This window comes from Polypterus senegalus, chromosome 3 (genome assembly GCF_016835505.1).
Source record: "Polypterus senegalus isolate Bchr_013 chromosome 3, ASM1683550v1, whole genome shotgun sequence".
Taxonomy (NCBI): Eukaryota; Metazoa; Chordata; class Cladistia; order Polypteriformes; family Polypteridae; genus Polypterus; species Polypterus senegalus.
The window spans coordinates 305233558-305254749 of NC_053156.1; the positions used below are offsets into that span (position 1 = coordinate 305233558).

The 21192-nt window shown below is 51.1% G+C and overlaps 1 protein-coding gene across 1 annotated transcript in view; it reads right to left on the bottom strand.

Moving 5' to 3' along the window:
• Positions 1–21192, bottom strand: part of daam2 (dishevelled associated activator of morphogenesis 2) — a 218974-nt gene that overhangs the window by 56913 nt on the left and 140869 nt on the right. The window contains 4 exon segments of the mRNA XM_039749545.1: positions 4720–4837; positions 8956–9022; positions 9832–9935; positions 12986–13096. Coding sequence (XP_039605479.1) covers positions 4720–4837; positions 8956–9022; positions 9832–9935; positions 12986–13096 — 400 coding nt within the window.

Genomic DNA, 21192 nt, shown 5'->3' on the forward strand with positions numbered 1-21192 from the left:
CATGGTGGCACAGTGGTTAGTTAGTTAGTGTGTGTGTGAGTTGAGTGTGTCCTGCCATCTCACAACGTCTTCCTTTCTAACTCCTTACAGAAAAAGCAAGTTTGTGAAACTGATGGGCAATCACACAATGAGAGGCCTGGTGGCCCAGTGGTTAGTCCTGGGGGTTTCTCTCTCTGCAGGGGTCCCAGTGTCTGTGTGCAGTTTGCAGCCTCGTTTCTTTGGGTTTGTTTGAATGGTGGCTGTGAGAGTGGGTAAGTGAGGGTGTCGTAATGTGCCAGTCATGCTCTACACTGCTGGGTCAGACGCCAGCCTCTGAGGAATCTGTGATGGCAAAAGAGACTTTGTAAAATAAAATGAGCAAATACAGCATGAGTGGCACGGTGCCTAATGTCATGGACTCACACCACTGTGGACCAGGGTTCAAGTCCATGCTGAGTCTCTGTGCCGTCTGCATGTCCTCGCCATTCCTCCAGGTTAGGCTGCCTGCCCAGTGTAGGCCCGTGTGTGAGTGTGCCCTGCCATCTCATGCTGCGCTCAAGCACTCTGATCACAGGAAAGGCACTATAAAATAAAACTTGATTAAAATTGTTATTACTATTATTTAGTTTAGTTAAGCCAGGCCAGGCCAGACCAACAACTCCTGACTCTGATGGTTAAGGAGATCTGGAGAACTGAAGCGCAATTATAAAATCGAGCGACAGGGTGGCACACTTCTCAGTATGTGAGTGCCCTTTTTCTGGGACATGGGTTCAAATTCAGGCCAAATCTTTGAGTAGGTTGCATATTCTTCCTCTTTGACTGCTGGTGGGCTCAGTGTATTATGTACGCATGCATGAGTGTGCCACACTGTGCCCTCTTATTTTGTGCACCCGATCTTGTCGAGTCGGACAGCAGTCACTCATGACTAGGTGATGGAAAAAACGTCAGTGTATCATGGCCGGGCAACTACAAAACAGGTGGCACAGCGGTGAGTACTGTGCGCTCACGCCTCCATGGACCAGGGGGTCAATTCAGTGGCAAGTCTCTGTGCCACCTGCATGTCCTCACCGTTCCTCCAGGTTAGTCTGCCTGCCCAACTGCATAGGCATGTGTTAGTGTGCCCTGCCATCTCATGCTGGGCTCAAGTACTCTGAGCATGGGAAAGGTGCTGTCAAATGAATATTATTATATTATTATTCACTTCTGCCAGGCCGTCTCTGTAAAACTGATGGGCAATGAGTGGCAGGATGGCATCCCTTTCAGTGTGGGGGCTCAATCTCCACTGCGATCTGGGTTCAAATTCAGACCAGGCCAAGTTCTCCCCGTTTCTGAGGGGTTAGGCTGAATGCTGGTGGGCTCAATGTATGCCTGCCCGAGTGTGTGACGCCGGGCCGTACTGTGCCCTCCTATGCAGACTGCAGTCACTCATGCCCGTGTATCGTTAGTCGGTGGGCTCATACCTTTAAGGATTTCCGTGCCAGTCAGTCTGTGTGCAGTTTGCATGTTCCCTGTGTTGGTCCTGATTAGGCAAACTTCCAACTCTGTGTGTGTGTGTGTGTGTGTGTGTGGTCAGACTTCCACATGGCCACAGAGTCACACACCAAACTGGGGGTTTCACTATTTGACTTTGGAGGTCGCTTTGTCAATTAAAGAATGATCAGGGTTGGCAGTGAAGTAGGGACAAGGATAAGACTCCCTCAAAGTCCTGCTCATTGACTGGCTCAGTTACCCAAAGCAGCCAGGAGGTGGCAGCAGAGGCAGTTGCCAACCTGGAGATGCCCGCCGAAGAGATATTCAGAGTCGCCCTGTTTGAACTGCACATTTAGAAGGGAGACAGAAATTGAAAAGCACGGGCATCAGCCCATCAAGGGACTACCCCAGCCTGGAGACAACCAGCGCTTTGCACATGGCAAGGTGCTATAAAAATAAATGTTATTATTATTATTATTGACCCTTAAAGATCGGGTGAGAAGCTCAGTCATCGGGGAGGGACGAGAGGAGTCAGATGAGGTGGCTCGGGCATCTGATCAGGATGCCTCCCTGGTGAGGTGGTCCGGGCACATCCAACCGGGAGGAGGCCCCGAGGAAGACCCAGGACACTCTGGAGGGACTGTGACTCCCGGCTGGCCTGGGAACGCCTTGGGATTCTCCCAGAAGAGCTGGAAGAAGTGGCCAGGGTGAGGGAAGTCTGGGCATCTCTGCTCAAGCTGCTGCCCCCGCGACCCGATCTCGGATAAACGGAAGAGGATGGATGGATGGATGGATGGATATTATTATTGACAAGTGCAGATGAGCACTAAACATCAAAGAGATAAGACGGTCACAGCAGGTGGCACATTTGATGGGATGGAATGGCCAGCATCAGAGTGAGCTCACCTAGTCCGGGTGCCCGCTTGGACTTTCTTCAATTTCCCAGTTTCATTTGCCCATTCACGTGATAAGAAGCACGGGGCAGAGTCACGTGACGTGTGACATCGCCGTGGGCGTTTGGCCTATTCCAGTCCTACCACGGGCCCACTGCTAGCAGCCTGTCATCAGAAGTTGGCACCCAGCCACCTGAAATGAAGAGTGCTCGTCCCCAGATGGTCAGCACACTGCATATGTGAAATACTTGGTGAAGGAGAAGGCCTTGATAAGGCACTGCCAGCTGATAGTAGGACTGGCATGTGGCTGAAGACATGGTGGCTTGAGGTTTTAGATAAGGGTGTCGTGAGAGACAGGGAAAGAAGTCCACACCATGGCTGCTGGGCACATTTATCGACTTGGGGGATGAGTAGGAGTAGAGTGGGCTTTAGGCCAGAGGGTCCCTGAACCACGCCCTTGGGCACTGCCAGCATTCATGACCCCCGACTCCCTGCGTGGAGTTTGCATGTTCTCCCCGTGTCTGCCTGGGTTTCCTCCCACAGTCCAAAGACATGCAGGTTAGGTGGATTGGCAATTCTAAATTGGCACTAGTGTGTGCTTGGTGTGTGGGTTGGCACCCTGCCCAGGATTGGTTCCTGCCTTGTGCCCTGTGTTGGCTGGGATTGGCTCCAGCAGACCCCCGTGACCCTGTGTTTGGATTCAGCGGGTTGGAAAAAGGATGGATGAATGCTGGCAGTAAGGTGCAATACTTCCAGCAGTCACCAGGAGGCACTAGACACCAGCAGGTACAGGGACTACGCAGTAACATTCAAGACCCCAGAGCTGACCGTGTGCCTTTCGTTGGTTAGGCGGAGGAAAGATGAACAGCAGGTGAAGAGTAAACAGGATGGCAGTCCCTGGCAGCAGCTGAGGAATCACGGCACTCGCTGGCACAGTTTGCCTCATTTTCTCTCTTCCTACATCCATTCTCTGAGCCCTTTTACTGCAGTACAGGGCTACAGGGGGTCCAAAGTCTATTTTGCCAGCCTCAGTATAAGGTGGGCACCCGCTGGCACTTTGTCTCCTTCCCACTATTAGTCCATCCACTTTGTGAGCCCTCTTTTCTACAGTAAACGGCTATGGGTTTCCAGTGTCTACTTTGCCAGCCTAGGTGCAGGGTGGGCATCTGCTGGGCAACTTTGTATCATTTCCTATATTCATCCATCCATTTTGTATGCCTCAGTACGAGGCTCTTGGGGGATCAAAATCAGTTTTGTAAGCCTAGGCGCAGAGCAGGCACCCATTGGCACAACTGGTCCCTTTTTGTTTTCCTCTGTTGATCTGTTTTGTCACTTCGCTTTATAGTACAGAGCTATGGTGGGGGGGCAAAGTCTCTTTTGGCAACCTAGGGGCACCCATCAACTCAAGAAGGGGTACCAGCACCAGTACGTGTGTAGCATCTGACTCCAAGCGCCTTGTTTTTGTTCCTGGTGAACGGCCTTGTCACACTCCCTTGATTTTGTGCCACAGCTCCGATGTCACCGCTGTGCTGGAAAAAGCCATAGGAGCCACAAGAATGTCAGCAATGCAACTCCGGCCGCCGTGAACCCTGGGTAAAAATCCAGCTGGAGGAGTCTGCACCCAGTGGCACGCTAGCTACGGTACAGAGTTATGGAATTACAGAGAGGAATCAGGGCCCCCATGTGCTGGGCCTCGAGAAACAAGCCAAGGATCAGGCGTGTGGTGCCAAGAAGGGAGAGGAAGAAGAAAAAAAAGTGAAGTCAGCTCCCTGTTTATGCCTGGATTGTGAAACGACTCTCAAAGACGGCACGGGGCAGAGCAAGGTCCTGGCAGAGAAAGAGGCCACCGGGGGGCGCTAAGCCCAAGTGAGCGTAACTGGTGCCATGGGGTTAAGCAGGAAGGCAGCATGTCAAGTGGCCCCAGCATGACATATACAGCATCCTTCTGCCTCAAGCTGTAACGGGCACTTCCTAAAGAGGTGTAGGAGGGCACTGGAGTCTGCGGCTTCTCCTACGTCATGCCAAGGATGAGGCAGGTGCTACACCAAGTGGATGGCAGAGCCCGTAAGATTTAGGGTTAGCAGGTCGGGGTCTTGGCTGGGAGCTCTGCTTGGTGCTCCTGGTGGGAGACGAGTCAGTGGGGGTGGAGGGGTGCGGGGCAGCTTCTCTGACCTGCCCGCCCCCTCCCTGGCATTTTAACTTGCTGCCATTCTCTGCCTACAGGCTAGGATCAGTTCCACACTGGCACCCCAGAATCCCAGGGTTCACAATCTTCTGTGATCCTCCTACTCACAATCAGGTGCCCAGGCATAGCATGGCACGGTGGCATGACTCTTCCATTAAAGCTCTCCAATAAGAAAAAGAAGGAGCGACTCACATGACATCTGAAGGCAGTGCTGCAGGATGGAGAGGAGATGCGGGTAGCAGTCTGTGTGCGTCAACCTCTTCTTGACCACCTCAAACATCTGGGTGGCACTCTTGGTGTCGAGGTGCACCTGGGGAAAAAAAATCATACAAGACAGTTGGGTGGCATCACACAATTCAGGCCTCTCATTCCTCCACAGCCCACCACATCCCCTCCTACACTTTTCTAAATGATGCTTGTGGGCACCCATGGACAGTTGGGGTGCGTATGGCGACACGGGCGGGCTGAGCAGGATGCTGTTTGACTAAAGAGTTTATTGGGTGGGGAGCTACTGGTAGTGGGCTGAGAAGAAGAAGGGGGTTCAAGTGTGCATGGAGCGAGAACGGAGGCCACAAGTCGAGTCACATTCTGTCACCTTACCCTCCATTTCCTGGCAGTGACATCACCCAGAGTGCTGTGCAAAAGTATTTGTCCCCCCACCCGAATATTCTCTGCTTTTGTGCATTTCACAGAATGACTGGCCTCAAACCTTCAGACAAAATGAACTCAAGTGAAGATGCCACACGGTTGTTAGATCAGGACTTTGTGAAAAAGTAATCGCCCCCACACATTCAATGCTTGGCTTATTTAAATCTTTCCCATCACCGTGTTAGCCGACATCAGTAAGATTTTTAAAAATCGACTACCCATCTTAGCATCTCTTTTGGACTCACTCGTCGACTTGCTTTCGTGTTTTGGCTCCTCGTGCTGCCGCATAACCCAACTTTGTCAGGACAGACGACTGGATGTGCTCCTTAACAACATCCTGGAAAAGTGAACTCCTTCAATGATGGCACGTCCTCAACACCAGACACGGTGGGCTCCGTGTCACCAGAACAAAGAGACTGGGGCTCCATCCTGGTCTTGCTCTGCACTAACGTCACTGTGAAGGATTCCGCTCTGCTTTTTCTTCTGTCTCTTTCTTTTCATGAGCTGCGGCTGGAGAGGCCTGCAGCGCTTTGGATGTTCTTCTGGGGTCCTCAAGGTCACTTAAGCAGGCCGATCAGTTCTGAATGTTCTCCATGTCAATAAGGACCCTTCGCTGGTTGGGACGTCTCAACAACCTCTTGTTTCCTCACCCCTTGCCTCGCCGCTCTCACTGTCAGGGTCAGTAGACGGGAGGCTGTGGCCGTGCTCAGCGGTGGGTTAACTGTGGTCAGCTGTTTGAGAGAAAACTAATGGGGGGCAATCACCTGCTGTTCAAGGGGCAATGCGGGAGTTGGATTACTTTATTAATGTAATATGTGAAGTGGCACTTCAGGAATGAAGCCCAATGTTTATTCAGGTTCTCTTTATCGAACATTTCATTCTGTCTAAAGATCAGACGTCACCCTTGGTGACAAACAGAGGATATCGGGGGTGAATACTTTTTCACAGCCCTGAAGAGTCGAGATAAAGTGGCGGGCATTCAAGATGAAAAGCTGGAGGGACTTCTTCACACAAAGAGCCGCGTTAGCCTGGAGGAAGCCATCAAGTCACAGCAGTGACACTGAGGAAGAGGATGGATGGGGCAGTGGGTTTGGAAAATGTCTTAATGGGTCTCGGGGGTCTTAGGGGGCATACACACGGAAATGAGATGGACAGGCTGTCTTCAGTGAGGGGGAACCGCAGGGCAGAGAAGAAGGAAAAGCAGAACAACAACAACATAATAAAATGGAAGCAAATGGCCTGAAGGTTAAAGACAGGAGCTGCTGGTGAACGATGAGGAGACGGGACGACAAAATGGAGTGGCTGTCAGGGAAGGGGCGAAAACACTCAATCCATCACTCTGGGCCCGGGGTGACAGCAGTGGACTGACTGACTTTGGACAAGCTGGCAAAATTCTGAAAGTGAGGACCTGATGGAGGTGTGCCAGTGGTGAGAGGTGCCAGGAGCTGAAGGGAAAACTTAAAGGGGGGCATGGCGTTAAAAAGTGAGACACAGCTAAGAGAACTCGAGTGTCGCATGGCCAACAAAATGGACCTCAAAGGCAGTAAAAAGAAACACTTAATGAGGACCATGTGAGGCCAGAGTGAGACATGAAGAGTGAGACATGAAGAGTGAGCAGAGCCAGGAGACGCCCAGTTGAAGCCTGTGGGGTCTGGAAATATTTTAGAAAGGCCCTCGGAGCGGCTGCCCTCGGTGACCACAGTGTGCATTCAGCATTATTAGACTTTAAGGACCAAGTTGGGTGTCCACACACCCTCCGAGTTACTAAAACTGTTCCCCTCTGTGTCCAAACAAGTCTGAGGCGGGCACCCCTTAACTTTCACAAACTGCTGCCCGGGTCACCTAATGGCTTAACTGGCTCAGAGAGCGAGACGTTGTCACCAAAGTGGAAAGCACCAATTATGGGAGTCCTGCGGAGAGATGTTTGGGGTGTAGGACTTACAGAATGACTCTTGTTATCATCTACTCAACTTCAAGTCAAGTTGGGGAGCCTGCACTGGTACAACCCCTATGGCAGACATGCGGTCCAGTCCTGCCCACCGGAAATGACCCTCTGTCTGCCGCAGCCAGGTGTTACGTGGGCGACCCCTTGGCCTGGTCCTGCCACTCGGGTCCCCAACAATGAGGATCTTATGAGCCGGATCACCCACAGGGAAACGCGCCACAAGGCCATAGTGCCATAACTGACGCTCCCTCACAATGCAGGTCATGTGCCTCATTCTGGACTCCATGAGCAACACAAAGTCAAACCAATGGTACCCAAAGATTTCCGGAGAGACACACATGAAGGAGTCCAGTCTTCATCTCCGGTCACTGGATAGCGTCCATGTATAGCAAGACAGGAGGCACCAGAACTCTAAAGACTTGGACCTTCGTCCTTTTGTTGAGATATCAAGACCACCACAGTGACCTCATGACCCCCCCAATCCGTCTACTGACTTCATTTGAAGTGTCACCAGAGTCACATGAATGCCACTGAAGGTAAGTAAACCTCTCAATGACGAGGTCGACACTCTCTCTACAGACAGACACACTGCTGATGGCCGTGCCCAAGAGGTCATTAAAGGCCTGGCTCTTTGGTTTTTATCAGGACCCTCGCCAGCCCAGACACTCAGACTCAGTCTCTCGAGACCCCCGATCACAGCCTCCAGTGACTCTGCGAAGATCACAGCATCGTCAGTAAAGTCAAGATCCATGAATCTTTCTTCATCAACAGATGCCCACAGACGGTGGACCCCACGACTGCCCACCACACAGTCCATACAAGCATCGAACAGAGTAGGAGCAGAACATACCACTGATGGACCCCCAGAATCAACTGGGAATAACACAGAGGGTCTGCCTCCACTCTGCACAGCACTCCCAGTACCAGTGGACAGGCCGGCCATGATAGCCATTAACCTAGAGGGGCTCCCGCGAACCCTCAGGATGTCCCACAGGGCAGCTCGATCAACTGAGTCGAACGCTTTATGAAAATCGACAGAGGCTGCAATGAAACTCTGCCGATATTCGTGTTTGCGCTCCATGAGTACCCGCTGTGCCAGGATGCGGTCGATGGTAGACTTCTTAGGCGTAACACCAGACTGTTCTGGTCGCTGGTAGGCGAGCAGGTGATCACGGATCCTATTGAGGAGGACCTTACCTGGCACCGAGAGCCATGCTATCCCCCTGTAGTTGCTGCAATCATCATCATCATCATCGTCTACTGTACTTGTAATATTTTTATTTTACGATTAGTCTGTACTGAGGTGTGTCGTTCTGTCCGTTGTTTTCTATTCACCCCTTAACTGCCATTCCCGAGGTTTCTTCCATTTTTTCCCTACAAGGGTTTTTTTTGGAAGTTTTTTTCTTGTCTACTTAGAGAGTCGAGGCTGGGGGGCTGTCCAGGCGCAGGGCCTGTTAAAGCCCACCATGGCGGTCCTTGTGTGATTTTGGGCTACACAACAAATAAATTGCTTTGTATACAAAACAGACCTCAGCGGCATCACATGAGGAGGCACAGAAGACATGATGAGTGACGTGTGGCCAACAACTGAGGGAGACACGACTGACAATGACAGACGCGAAAGGAAACTTGTGAGCGCCACATGAGGAAAGGTGGGACAAGAAAGACGAAAGTGGAACATCTCGAGCGAGTCGAGGCCAACAAACTACACCTCAACAGCAGTTAAAGAGTACAGATATGAACGCCAAGTCAGGAGACGCCTGGGTGTGGGAGTGAGACACGACTGACCAAAGAGAAGACCCCAGAAAGACGTTCATCAGCGCTCTCCTACTCACCGCATCAAAGTGCTTGGCCATCTCCAGGTCATCCTCATTTCTGACCATTTCAAAAAAATCCAAGTGCCTGCAAAGGAACACAAATTAGATACCATGAGTGAGTGGCCAGGGCTTGGCCCACCAGAACAGCAAACGCCCCTCGCACCTAAGAGCCCAATGACTGGGTGGGCTGTCAAAGTGAGAGGTGCCATTTTATGGTGGAGCACTCGAGCTCAAGGTGGGAATGGCAAGAGGACGCGACATGAATGGTGGCAGCTCTGGCTGCTTGGCATTGCTGTCATTAAGTACAACAAACTGCCACGTTGTACCAATCACGTCCTGCCCGCACCTGTTGAGTTTGTCTTTTGTTTAAACGGGCAAAAGTCAGGTTGTTGGTTTGCCATAAAAGTGAAAGTCCCCCCACGTTAGCACATCATCGTTTTCACCATGTTTGCCATCTTGTTACGTCGCTTGTAAAGCACACCGTTGAGTGTCCTGTTCTGTCTATTGTCTCGTACTGACCCCCTTCTTTTGACACCCACCCTACCTGGACAGGGGGTCTCTCTCTGAACTGCCTTTCCCGAGGTTTCTTCCATTATTTTCCCTACAAGAGTTTTTTCTCGTCTTCTTAGAGAGTCGAGGCTGGGGGGCTGTCAAGAGGCAGGGCCTGTTAAAGCCCACTGCGGCACTCCTTGTGTGATTTTGGGCTACACAAGAAAACTGGATTGTATTGTATTGTATTTTTCAAAGTCAAAATGTGAACCCAGCATAAGGGACGCCCCACACACAGAACAGCAGTTGGTGTTCCACACCCAGAAGGGGCACTGGCCCAGTGACGATCAGGTGACATCTGGGACACGATTCCCAAACAGATGTAAAGAAAGCCTTGTGTCCTACCTGTCCAGAGTGGCATTCTCGTGTTCTCGTAGCTTGTAAATTACAGGCTGAATCCCCAGCATCAAGAACTCGTACCGCAGGTGCAATCGAAACTCCAGATTGTCCTGAAAGAAAAAAAAATGTCATTTGGACCAGAGTGGCACTGTGCCCTGCACATTCTCTTGTCATGCACCAGTGCTATTAGGGATGTCACTTTACTCAATTTCCAAACTCGCTTATCCAGGGCAGGTCACGGGGCAGATGGAGCCCATCCTAGCAAAGAACGGCTGTAGGCAGGAACAGTCAATCCCGGGACAGACAGGGTGCCAGCCCACGGCAAGCGGCTTGTGATTATCATTATTATTATGAATGCATTAAAGGAAAAGACCACCTAAAAATGCTACGGTTTTTATCATTTCTTTAAAATAAAGCAGACCACAAAGCAGTGCATGCTGGGATATAAAAATATCTTCCAGAGCTTATGGTTCAAACTTTAAGACAACATAACTTCGTTAAAGTCAGTGAATTAAAGCCAATCGACAGAATGAATGTTGTGGTGTGTGCAGGAGACTCAGATGGGGTCAAACTCGCTCCCGGTGGGCCGCAGATTTTCATGATGGCATACAGCATTTCACATTTTATTGTTGATCAGCCGTGCTACCCATCTAAAAATCTAAGTAATTGGCGTAAACCACAGAATAAAGTGCATTGCGTTTGTCATTCCAACAGATGGGTCATCACAAATACTTGTGCCAATGAGATTATTATTAATTATTACCATGCATAGCATAAAATGCACCAAATGTTGGAATGACTAGTGCAATGCACATGTAGTGGTTAGATGCCATTTGGTATGGGATTCATAAAAGTACAGGAGATGAGATGTACAGGCGAGAACAGGCCACTCGGCCCAACAAAGCTCGCCAGTCCTCTCCACTTCTTTCTTCCAAAAAAACATCAAGTCGAGTTTTGAAGGTCCCTGAAGTCCTCCTGCCTGCCACACTACTTGGTCGCATATTCCAAGTGTCTGAGGTGCTCTGGATAAAGAAAAACTTTCTAAGTGCTAATGACGGTGATGCACCACCTGTTGGAACAACAAACCCAACGTATTATGTATCTGTCCTATGCCACTTGGCTTGGGATTCATAAAAGCAGTGTTAACAAAAAGTGATGCGCCATCTGTTGGAACAAAGAAATGCAACTCACGTTGTAACTACAAACCTTGGTGATGTGCCACCTGTTGGCTGAGAGAGACATGGCAGCCAGATGTGCACACAAACACTTGTCCTTTTATTAAGGTGGAAGAGAATGTTCAATAAAAGCAGAGCCAGCACGCAGGTCGGTCATGTCAGCATTTTTTGCGTGACCCTTCACACTCCACACTTCCATTTCCCAGGGACCTTTGCACTTTTAAACAGCATCTTTTCCAAGACACTTACTTTTCAGTATTCTGAAACATCTGAGCTATGTCCTTATTTTCGTATCACTTGCAGCTGCTGTTTTTTTTTGAGCCACTGCAGTTTCTGAAGATCAGGTTTCCTTTTGCTAACACGGAGGACTGTTTTTCTGCTGGTTTTAGACGAGAGCCATTACAAGCCTCGGCCCGCGCTCCAGCTGGCGTCTCTCAGATCAGTATCTATGTGGGCTGCTGTTACGCAAGTCTTGCTTGATCTCTGTAGCGTACTGCAATGGCACTGTAAATAAAGACCCACTGGCTGGCGGCCTCGAATCCTGCAGAAAACATAGCAGCCCTCCGAAAGCTTCTCTGCTGGATTCAAACCAAACCTGGAAACCTGGGGTGGGGGTCTCAGAAGCTAAAGGACACCAGCAGCTCAAAGTCTCCTCTTTGTTATATTGCAGCGCACCATAGCCGTGGCCTAAAGCTGCTCCGGCACTGCACAGAGCGGCGCTCTCCTAATTGGGTCTGTCTACAGTGAAAAACGTCATCATACACCTTAACAACAAGTCAGGTGATCGTGTGTGTGTGTGCAAAACCGGTCGTTACGTCTCTCTTATCTGTCATTTGGTATGGGATTCACCATCTGTTGGAAGGACACATGCAATGTGTATGCCTCTGTTATGTGCCATTTAGTATGGGATTTATTAAAGCATCTTTTGAAATGAAAAATACAATGCACTTCATTACTGCAAAGGGTTGTGATGCACCATCTGTTGGAATGACACATGCAATGCACAAGTCTCTTTTATATGCCATCTGGTATGGGATTCGTCTGTTGGAATGCGGGTCTCTGTTTGATGCATTTGGCACAGAATTTTGTAAAAGCAGTGTTAACATTTGTCATGCGCCATCTGTTGGAAGGACAAATGCAATGCACTTTATCCCTACATGCATTATGAAATACATTCCAACAGATGGTGCACTACAAACGTCAATGCTAAGGTCTTGGATCACAGCTAGAACAATGCAAGGCACTACAGTAGAGTTGTTGCTTTACTGCTGTCCTCTCACTATGCGGCTGCTCTTTGTAACGCACTACACTACGATTAGCCGTGTAGACGCTGCACCAACGTGGAGCTACTCACACCTGTGATCTGAAGTGCTATTGGTGGCACCGAATACCCTCACAAGCCCCTCAGTTACGTTTAACTGGGCCGAGGCGGCTCCACATGGCAGTAAGGTCAGCGCTACTCCTGCCGCTAATCGATGCTTAATGAAGCTCTGAAGCTGCCCCAGCACATCACAAGCTCTTAATGCGCACAGAGATGAATGACCACTTGATGGACGCTTCAGAAGACTCATTAAGACCGAAGGCCGCCTTTGTTAAGGTCTTGTTGCCCATAATGTTTCACTTACAAATTGTCATTCAATCCCAACAGCAGACGCCTGAATTCAGTCCTGTCCAGTGACCTCCATGACAAGACCAATGACCATGTACAGCCCCACCAGGCCCCTCATAAATGTGGAGGCTCACACGTGTCACTCAATACCCAAATGCCCACCCTTGACCCACCCTCTCTCTCTCTCTCCCCACCACAGAGGACAACCCGTCTGCTTTAAAAGGCATCGAAAGTTAATGAGCTGCCGGGCCTCGGCCCAGTTCAGGTTCGACTCGGTGGACCTTCTACCTGTGTGTGTGTGTGTGTGTGTGTGTGTGTGCAGGACCAGCGACGTGGAGCTCTAAGCCTGGACATTGAAAAGAAGACAGAAACCCACCTCTCCTGCACCAGCATTCAAGACGGCGTTGATGAAGGACATAATGGCAGTTTTCAAGTTGACCTCGTCCCGGTAGCGCCCTGTGCTCCTGTCCAGCTCATTCAGCAAGGTCTGCAAACAAGAAGAGAAGACGACATGTTGGTACGTTCTACTGCAGCGTGAAACAGCAGAACAGCGGCCAGTTCAGTTAACACATGGTGCCCACTGTCAAGACGAAAAGGGCAGTGCAACCAACCAGAAGGAGTCAGACTTGAGGTCAGCCGCTGACTGAGGAGATGGCAGCAATACGACTGGCCAGAACGCTGGCAGTCAAGAGTTGAGACTGGCACCACACATGGAGCAGCGACCATCGCTTAACACATGGTGCCCAGGGAAGTGCAACCAGCCAGACGCCCAGAAGTTAAGATGTGAGATCAGCACCGCACAACAAGTGGACGACGGCTATCTGAGGTACCACATGGTGTCCAGTTTGGAGAAAAGGGTGGCGGCAGAAATGGCCAGCAGCCCCAGAGTTAGATTTGAGATCCAAATTACACAAGGAGTGGACAGCGGCCAGTTCAGTTCAGACATGGTGCCCACCATCCAGACCAGAGCAGCTCTATGACCGGCCACAAGCCCAAGAAGTCAGCTTCACTTGACATCAGCGGCCACACAACAAGTTCAGTTCATACACGGTGTCCACTCTCAAGAACTGGGGTGGGCAAAGTCGGTCCTGGAGGGCTGCAGGTTTTTGTTCCAGCCCAGCTTCTTAACACGAGGTCAATTCTTTGCTGAAGAAGCTTCACTTTGGTGGTCTCGCTTGTTGAGGCTCCCCACCTTTAACTGCTTATTTCCGTCTCAATCAGCTGCATTCAGTGTTTTAATGGCTCCTTATTAACAATAAGATGCAAATGACAAAAGAGCCAGCAGTTCTTCCTCTGGGTTGGAACGAAAACCTGCAGCCACTGTGACCCTCCAGGACTGACACCGGTGGTCTAAATCAGGGGGTGGGCAGCGTCGGTCCTGGAGGGTCACAGTGGCTGCAGGTTTACATTCCAACCCAACTGCTTCGTTAGAAACCAATCCTGGTCAATCTCAGGCCTTATTTCATTTTACGGCTTGTTAGTCTACAATGTAGGCAGCACGTTGGCGCAGTGGGTAGCGCTGCTGCCACGCAGTTAGGAGACCCGTCTGGGTTCGTTTCCCGGGTCCTCCCTCCCTGCGTGGAGTTTGCATCTTCTCCCCGTGTCTGCGTGGGTTTCCTTCCACGGTCCAAAGACATGCGGGTTAGGTGCATTGGCGATCCTAAATTGTCCTGTGTGTGCCCTGCGGTGGGATGGCGCCCTGCCTTGCGCCCTGTGCTGGCTGGGATTGGCTCCAGCAGACCCTGTGGTAGGATATAGCGGATTGGACAATGGCTGACTGACTGACAATACTAAATAACAAAAAATAAAAGTAAGGGGCGATGGCCAGGAGGACAGAAAAAAAAAGAGACCACCAAGCCCCCACTGAGCGGTCAGTGCTGCCACTTGCCAGCATCCTCTGGGTTTGGACTTTTTAGTTCTTTTCTTTAAGTGGCTCTTGCCTCATTTATTCCTTCTGGGTCTAAGGGTATGGCCACCTCATGACACTGCTCAAGGCTCTCCAGTCTTGATGCCCACCTTCTTCCTGATTACAATACCACTTTTTTTTTATGTAGCCCAAAATCACACAAGAAGTGCCGCCATGGGCTTTAACAGGCCCTGCCTTCTGCCTTATGATGGCCCCTGAGCCTTGACTCTCTAAGAAGAAAAAAACAACAAAATGGAAGAAGGCAGTTCAAGGAGAGACCCCCTTCCCAGGTAGGCTGGGTGTGCAGTGGGTGTCAATACAACACAACAGGAGATGATGGCCCATAATAATAGGATTTGATTGTTATTTACATCACTGCCTGCTCTTTGATACCCTTTGTTTGTCACCACTGGCCGCTCATCCTGTCCTGTCCATGTCTTCTGGGCCGGCCAGCCAGACCCTCACTCGCTCAGACCACAAGGAGGTGAATGGGGGGTCACAGGACAGGCCAATGAAAAGGCGCTATATATAAAGAGACTTCCAATAATATCTAATATTCTGTATAAAGCCGATGGGTGCCCTTGTCCACTACACAAATCCATAATGTTGAGCCCAATCTTGCACATTTGAACAGGGGGACCCCACTTCATCAGGTCACTCCTTCACGTCCTATAAATAAATAGTTGTAGAGTCCTAAGGCCATGCCATGAAATGCCACTCACCTTGGAAAGCTTCAGTATATGCTCATGTAAAATTGACTCTGGACCCTCCAAAGGAAGGCACTACATGTCAATAATAAATGTTTGGCTGTGATTCGGTAAATGGGGTGGCATGGTGCCACAGTGCTCAGCACCGCTGTCATTACAGTTTGAATCCACACCTGGATGTTCTCCCCGTGCCCGTTTGGGATTCCCTCCCACATCCAGAAAGGCATGCCAGTTAGGTTTGTTGGCAATTCCACACTGGGCCTTTGGGAGTGTGGCAGTGACTTTTAATGTACACACCTGTAAGGTGCCCGTCCCTCTTCAGCGTCCAGCAAAAACACAAACAACTGTAGTCTGCCATGAGATGCCACTCACATTAGAAAGGTGCATTTCTTTGCATTTTTCCATATGTGCATGTTGGAAATGCCCAGTTCCTGACCCCAAGGAAAGGCACCCTACAATAATGACAGTTTCATTGCTAACCAGTAAGTGTGGCGGCCGGGGGCTGCAGTGGTCAGTATTGGGGAGTTTGAATCCCACCAGCCAGATGTTGCTAATATGTGGACTTTCCTCCCAGACCCACAAAGTCATGCCAGTGGGCTTCATGTGACCCCACATCTCGCCTGAAGGAGGGGCCCGGGTTGGCTCACTCTGCTCGACTTCGCCCTCCCACATCCACAAAGTCTCAAAGCTCAGAGTCCACGTGGCGTTTGCGTGTTCTCCCCTTGTCCGTGTCGGTTTTGCTCCCACATCCCCCGAGACATTCCAGTTTGATTTCTGACAATCCCAAATGGGGCCCCAGTGATGGACTGCCGTTCCTGTCACGGTTGGTGCCCGTCGTGCGCCGTTTAAGTGGATTTGCGGATGACCTGCGCTGCTGCGTGTCACTTGCTGGTCGCACAATCCAGGTGGAACTCCAAGGCCTCCGCTCCGCCATCGGACAATCAGGCGCGACTTCACTCCGAAACTGGCTTTTTACAAACCCTTTCTGCAGAGCACCGCGCTCCATGGCTTTAGGAGAGGGCACTTGCGGCTCAACAGCAGGGGGCGCACCTGCCCTCCAGATGTGTGTGGCATGGCTGGCATGCTCTCCCACACACAGCAGGGTGCTGCCATCTGTCCACAAAGCAGCCGAGCCCGCTTCTTCTTCTTCTTCTTCTTCATCGTCGCTCTCCCAACACAAGACCCCCCTCTTTTTTTATCCCACCTCAGCAGAAAATGTGCAGCAGCAGCCACCTGTGTTTAGTCTGGCGGCCGTCACAGGAGCTGCGGACCTGAAAAGCATTAGCGCCTGGGGTCGCGGCGGCCTCCCGTCTCGACAGCGCTCTGGCTTTCCTCATAAACTTTCACTTCTCTTCAAAAGGTATTCCAGTGGTTTTGGAACGAGGACAACAATCATTTCTGTGCTTTCAATGAAAACGGAGAGAAGCTCTTTTTTGGAGCCTGGGTGGCAGGCGGCTTGGGGCTGCCGAGCAGTCAGGTGATTTTCTCTAATGCGCTCCTGGCTACAGACGACTGCCTTTGCTGCGAGTCTTAAAACGAGCGGACGGCTGGTCAGATGTGGCCACCAGCACCCCGTGTATGAACCGCAGGGCTAGGTGGCCAAATGAAATGGCGGAGTGCGTGTGTACAAACTCCTCTGAGTCAAGAGCCGCGTCACCATTAAAGACTTTTACTGACAGACTTGCACTCCTTCATCCATCCATTTTCTAAAGGCCAGTATTATACTGGTGAGTCTAGTGGGGCCACAGGGCAGGAGCACACACGGGGTGAGGTGCCAGGCCTTCAGAGGTCTGAAGGACTAATTCATCACCAAATCACGTCTGAAGAGTCCGAGGTCTTTTGTAGCTTTGACCAGCTGTACCCTGTGGCTGCACCCACGTGGTGATGAAACGGGACAAACTTTAAAAAAAAAATCAACAGACACTGGCAATGCATCTCATTGTGTTCAGCTCTGGGGGGAGAAAAACAGGCGGGCGTGATATCTGTGCCAGTCAGCAGGTACCCTCTGAAACCCACGGAGCTCTGGTCTCTCTCTGAAACACGTCAAACGTCACTCCTTAACCATCTCTACATGATAATGTCTGCTGAACAAACGGGTATCGCTAGCTATGCACACGCAAGGTGCGCTCCGACATGTGGCGACAGGGAGAGCGACTCCAACGGAGGCTGGCGCGTGAGTGAGGAGGACCCCGCCCGGCTCCCCACTCCTGACGTCAGGCTTCCTCCTCCCCTCGGCCCGCAGCCTCTGTCTCAGATTAGCGCGATTATAAATCGCTCCTGCAAGCGAACTCTGACACTTGGCGCGATGAGAGAAACCCGATCTAAATCCGTTAAGTGGGCAGCGCTGTGGTGCAGTGGGTAGCGCTGCTGCCTCCCAGTTAGGAGACCCGTCTGGGTTCGCTTCCCAGGTCCTCCCCGTGTCTGCGTGGGTTTCCTCCCACAGGCCAAAGACATGCGGGTTGGGTGCATTGGTGGTCCTAAATTGTCCCTGGTGTGTGCGCCCTGCCCGTGGTGTGTTTCCTGCCTTGTGCCCTGTGTTGGCTGGGATTGGCTCCAGCAGACCCCTGTGACCCTGTAGTTACGATATAGCAGGTTGGATACTGGATGGATGGATAAATCCGTTAAGCAGTTCTCTTGTTCGCTAGCTAAGCGGAGGTAAGGAACGCCCTGAGGCTGGCACGTGACCGTGGAGGACCCCACCACCTCCCCTCGGTCTGCTGCGTGTCTCTTAAATTTGCCCAAATAAATCAGTAACGCAAGCAAACTCTGATACTTAGCGTGATGACAGAAGTCGCAAAATCAACCAGAATGTTCCAGCAAATTCTAGAAAAAAAAAACCCAACCGGCACTAAATCGGTGAAGGAAGTCAGGCAGACAGACGTTGGACTTTATACATCGAGACGTACTGTAGATGAGGCCTCGGTTGTTATTAGTCGGGCAACTAAGAGTCTCATTGTGACCACAAACCCAAACTTGGATTTGAACGTTGACTACGCCTTGACATGGAATGGTGTGCAGCACTGAAGGGTCCCAAGGCCTTACTTCACACATCATGGAGACCTTCGAGAGGCTGCTCCTCAAACGCGCCACCACACTCGGGCCACTCAGCCTCATCGACTGGGTGAAAAGCTCAAGGCTCTAAATCTTGATGCCCCCACAACCTCCTGGGATCATGGACTACCTGACCAACAGGCCGCAGTTTGTGAGGTCAGAAATGGTGGTGTGGTGGTGTCCTGTCTCCCTTCCCTGGTCACACAACAGACCCAGCCCAATACCAGCGCTCGCCCTCTCCAGAAATTCTCAGATGAGTCCTCCATCAATAATGGAGAAGAGTCGAGAGTACAGGAAAGGTGTGGTGCAGGGACAACAACCCACCCTTCAGACATGCCAAGAAGTCTCTGAGACCGGTCACCATCTAGTGGGAGGGCGTGGAAGTGGGGTCCTCACAAATAAACTGGACTGCCCTGACAACACAGTGATGCTGGACAAGGGGGGGTCACAGCAGAGTGGACTTTCTGAGGAGACCCTCAGGTCTTTTACTGTGTGAGGCAAGCTGCTGGAAAAGTTCTAGCAGTTAGTAGTAGCCGGGAAGGTGATCTACGCTGTGGTCTCCTGGGGAAGCAACTTGAGCACAAAAGTAGCACAATACCACGGACAACCATATCAGGAAAGCCCGCGCCATCACCAGGTGAACCCTGGGCACACAAAGACAATGAGGGCAAAGTTGGGTTCCATCCTGCGCTCTCTTCAAGTACTCACTTTAAAGCCACAGCAGGCTCACTCCACCACGGTATGCTAAGGAGTCCCTCTGGGGGTCCTTTCTGCCCACTACTACTGCCCAATTCAACGGTGCCACCCGATGTGCTTGTTAAGTTTATTGTTATGTAATGATTGCTGTATTATTTGTCCTGTAAGTGCGTATTCATCTTGTGTTTTGTCTTAATAAAGCTGACCTCATCTATTTCATCCAATCTTGTCTCTCGTCTTTTTAAAGGCAGCGAACACAAACGTGTGCCCCTCTGCGGTCACTGGACCACCAGACACTAACGAGGATCCGCTCTTTCACTGCTTTTTAGGATTTACGGAGGTCCCACCACATTACTGTTCAAACAGCCCATGCCCTTTGGCATCACGTGTGCACCTCACCCTTTAGGACCGCGGCCCTCACTTTTGGTGGATTGCAGGTTTCCATTCTCTCCGCCCACATTTCACAGCTCCAATCACACTTGGCCGTCATTAAATCATTAGCCTGCCTGAACTCTAACACCCCCCCATACACCAAGGTCTTCAGCAGTGTGTGAAGACCCCCATAATTGATCAGATCTGCTGTAGGCCCAACGTGAAAGCTGCTAAAGAAACTAAAAACCACAGGAGGTCTTGGGGGGGGGTCAATGTGAACCAAGGTGGGCTCCCCTATCAGTGGACCACCAGACACTAATGAGGATCCACCTTCCCATACCCTTTGGGGACTGTTGGCGTCTTCAGTGTCACTGTTGGACTTCTCTTCTATGTGCCACTTGTCCCAACTCTCCTTAGGACTCAAACCCCCAGGACTGAAGTCCAACAATGTGATCTCACCAATGACACGTGCCCTTTGACCTCTGCTGTCGTGGGGTCTGTCACATTGCAGGCCTTGACCCAGAGCCACTGGACCAGAAGCCATGGAAGTCAGATGGCTACTACAGTATAGAGACTACAAGCCACAGGAGGTCACTTCTCATCTGATCTCTAAAGAGGGTGGACACCAGTCACCCACTGGTGGACTTGCTAGACGCTGTTGATCCAGTCCCCATGGTATTATGGGATATCCTCTCCAGTTCAATTCTGCTCTGTACTTGTCACGTTTCTCTTGTATTGAGGATGACTTGTGTCCTGTTCTGTGTATTCTGTTGCACTGACCCCCCTTTGTTTGACACCCACTGCACTGCACTTTGTGTCGAATGAGCAGTCGCTCATGGGGTCCCGATTGAGGCACATGACCTGCATTGTAAGGGAGCGTCAGTTACGGCACTACGGCCATGTGGCGCGCTTCCCCGAGGTCGATACGGCTCGTAAGATCCTCATTGTTGGGGACCCGAGTGGCTGGATGAGGCCGGGGGGTCGCCCACATAACACCTGGCTGCGGCAGATAGAGGGTCATTTCAGGAGGGTGGGACTGGACCGCGTGTCTGTCTGGGGGATTACCCACCGGGATCCCAAGCTATTTCGATGTGTAGTCAACCTGACTTGACTTGCACGCCCAGCCTACCTGGAAAGGGGTCTCTCTTTGAACTGCCCTGCCACTTTTTTCCGTTGTCTTCCTGGAGAGTCAAGGCCTTCTGTTAATGCCCACCGCGGCCCTCCTTGTGTGATTTTACATTGGACCGTAGTGAGGATTCGCTTTCCCACCTCTTCTTAGGACTTGAAGGTCTCGCCAATGACACGTGCCTTTTGACTTCAAGTGTGCACCTCAGACGTCAGCCCTGTGATCTTGGGAGTACGACGTCCAGCTGACGTGAAGTGCCAGACGTGCCACTCTGGGGTGAGTGAAGGGAGGCTGCATAACGGTGAGAATGTGAACTCGTGCAGCCCCCTTGTCAGATGCTAACGACTTCTTCACTTTCTGAACACGTCTCTTAGGGACTTGGAAACCACGAGCCAAGACCAACTAAGTCACTGAGTGAACGGCTTTTGCCTTCACGTGTGCCCCTGTGGCCTCTTTGCTCGGAGGGCACCAGATTTACAGCTGGCACTGTGCTGTGGTGTTTCGTGCCCGGTCGACTCTGACCCAGACCTGAGTGAAGGTGGGTGCTTTTTAAAAACTCTGGAGGGACAGAATGGGCGGCTCAGTCACCAGCAGACTGCTCCTCTTCCTCGGCACTACAACCTGCCCTTTGACTTGCGCCTTTTTGTCCCGAGGTGGCCAGATTGGGAAGATGAAGTGCTGAGTGTTGAGGTGTTTAGTGCACTGTGGACTTTAACCCAGGCGGG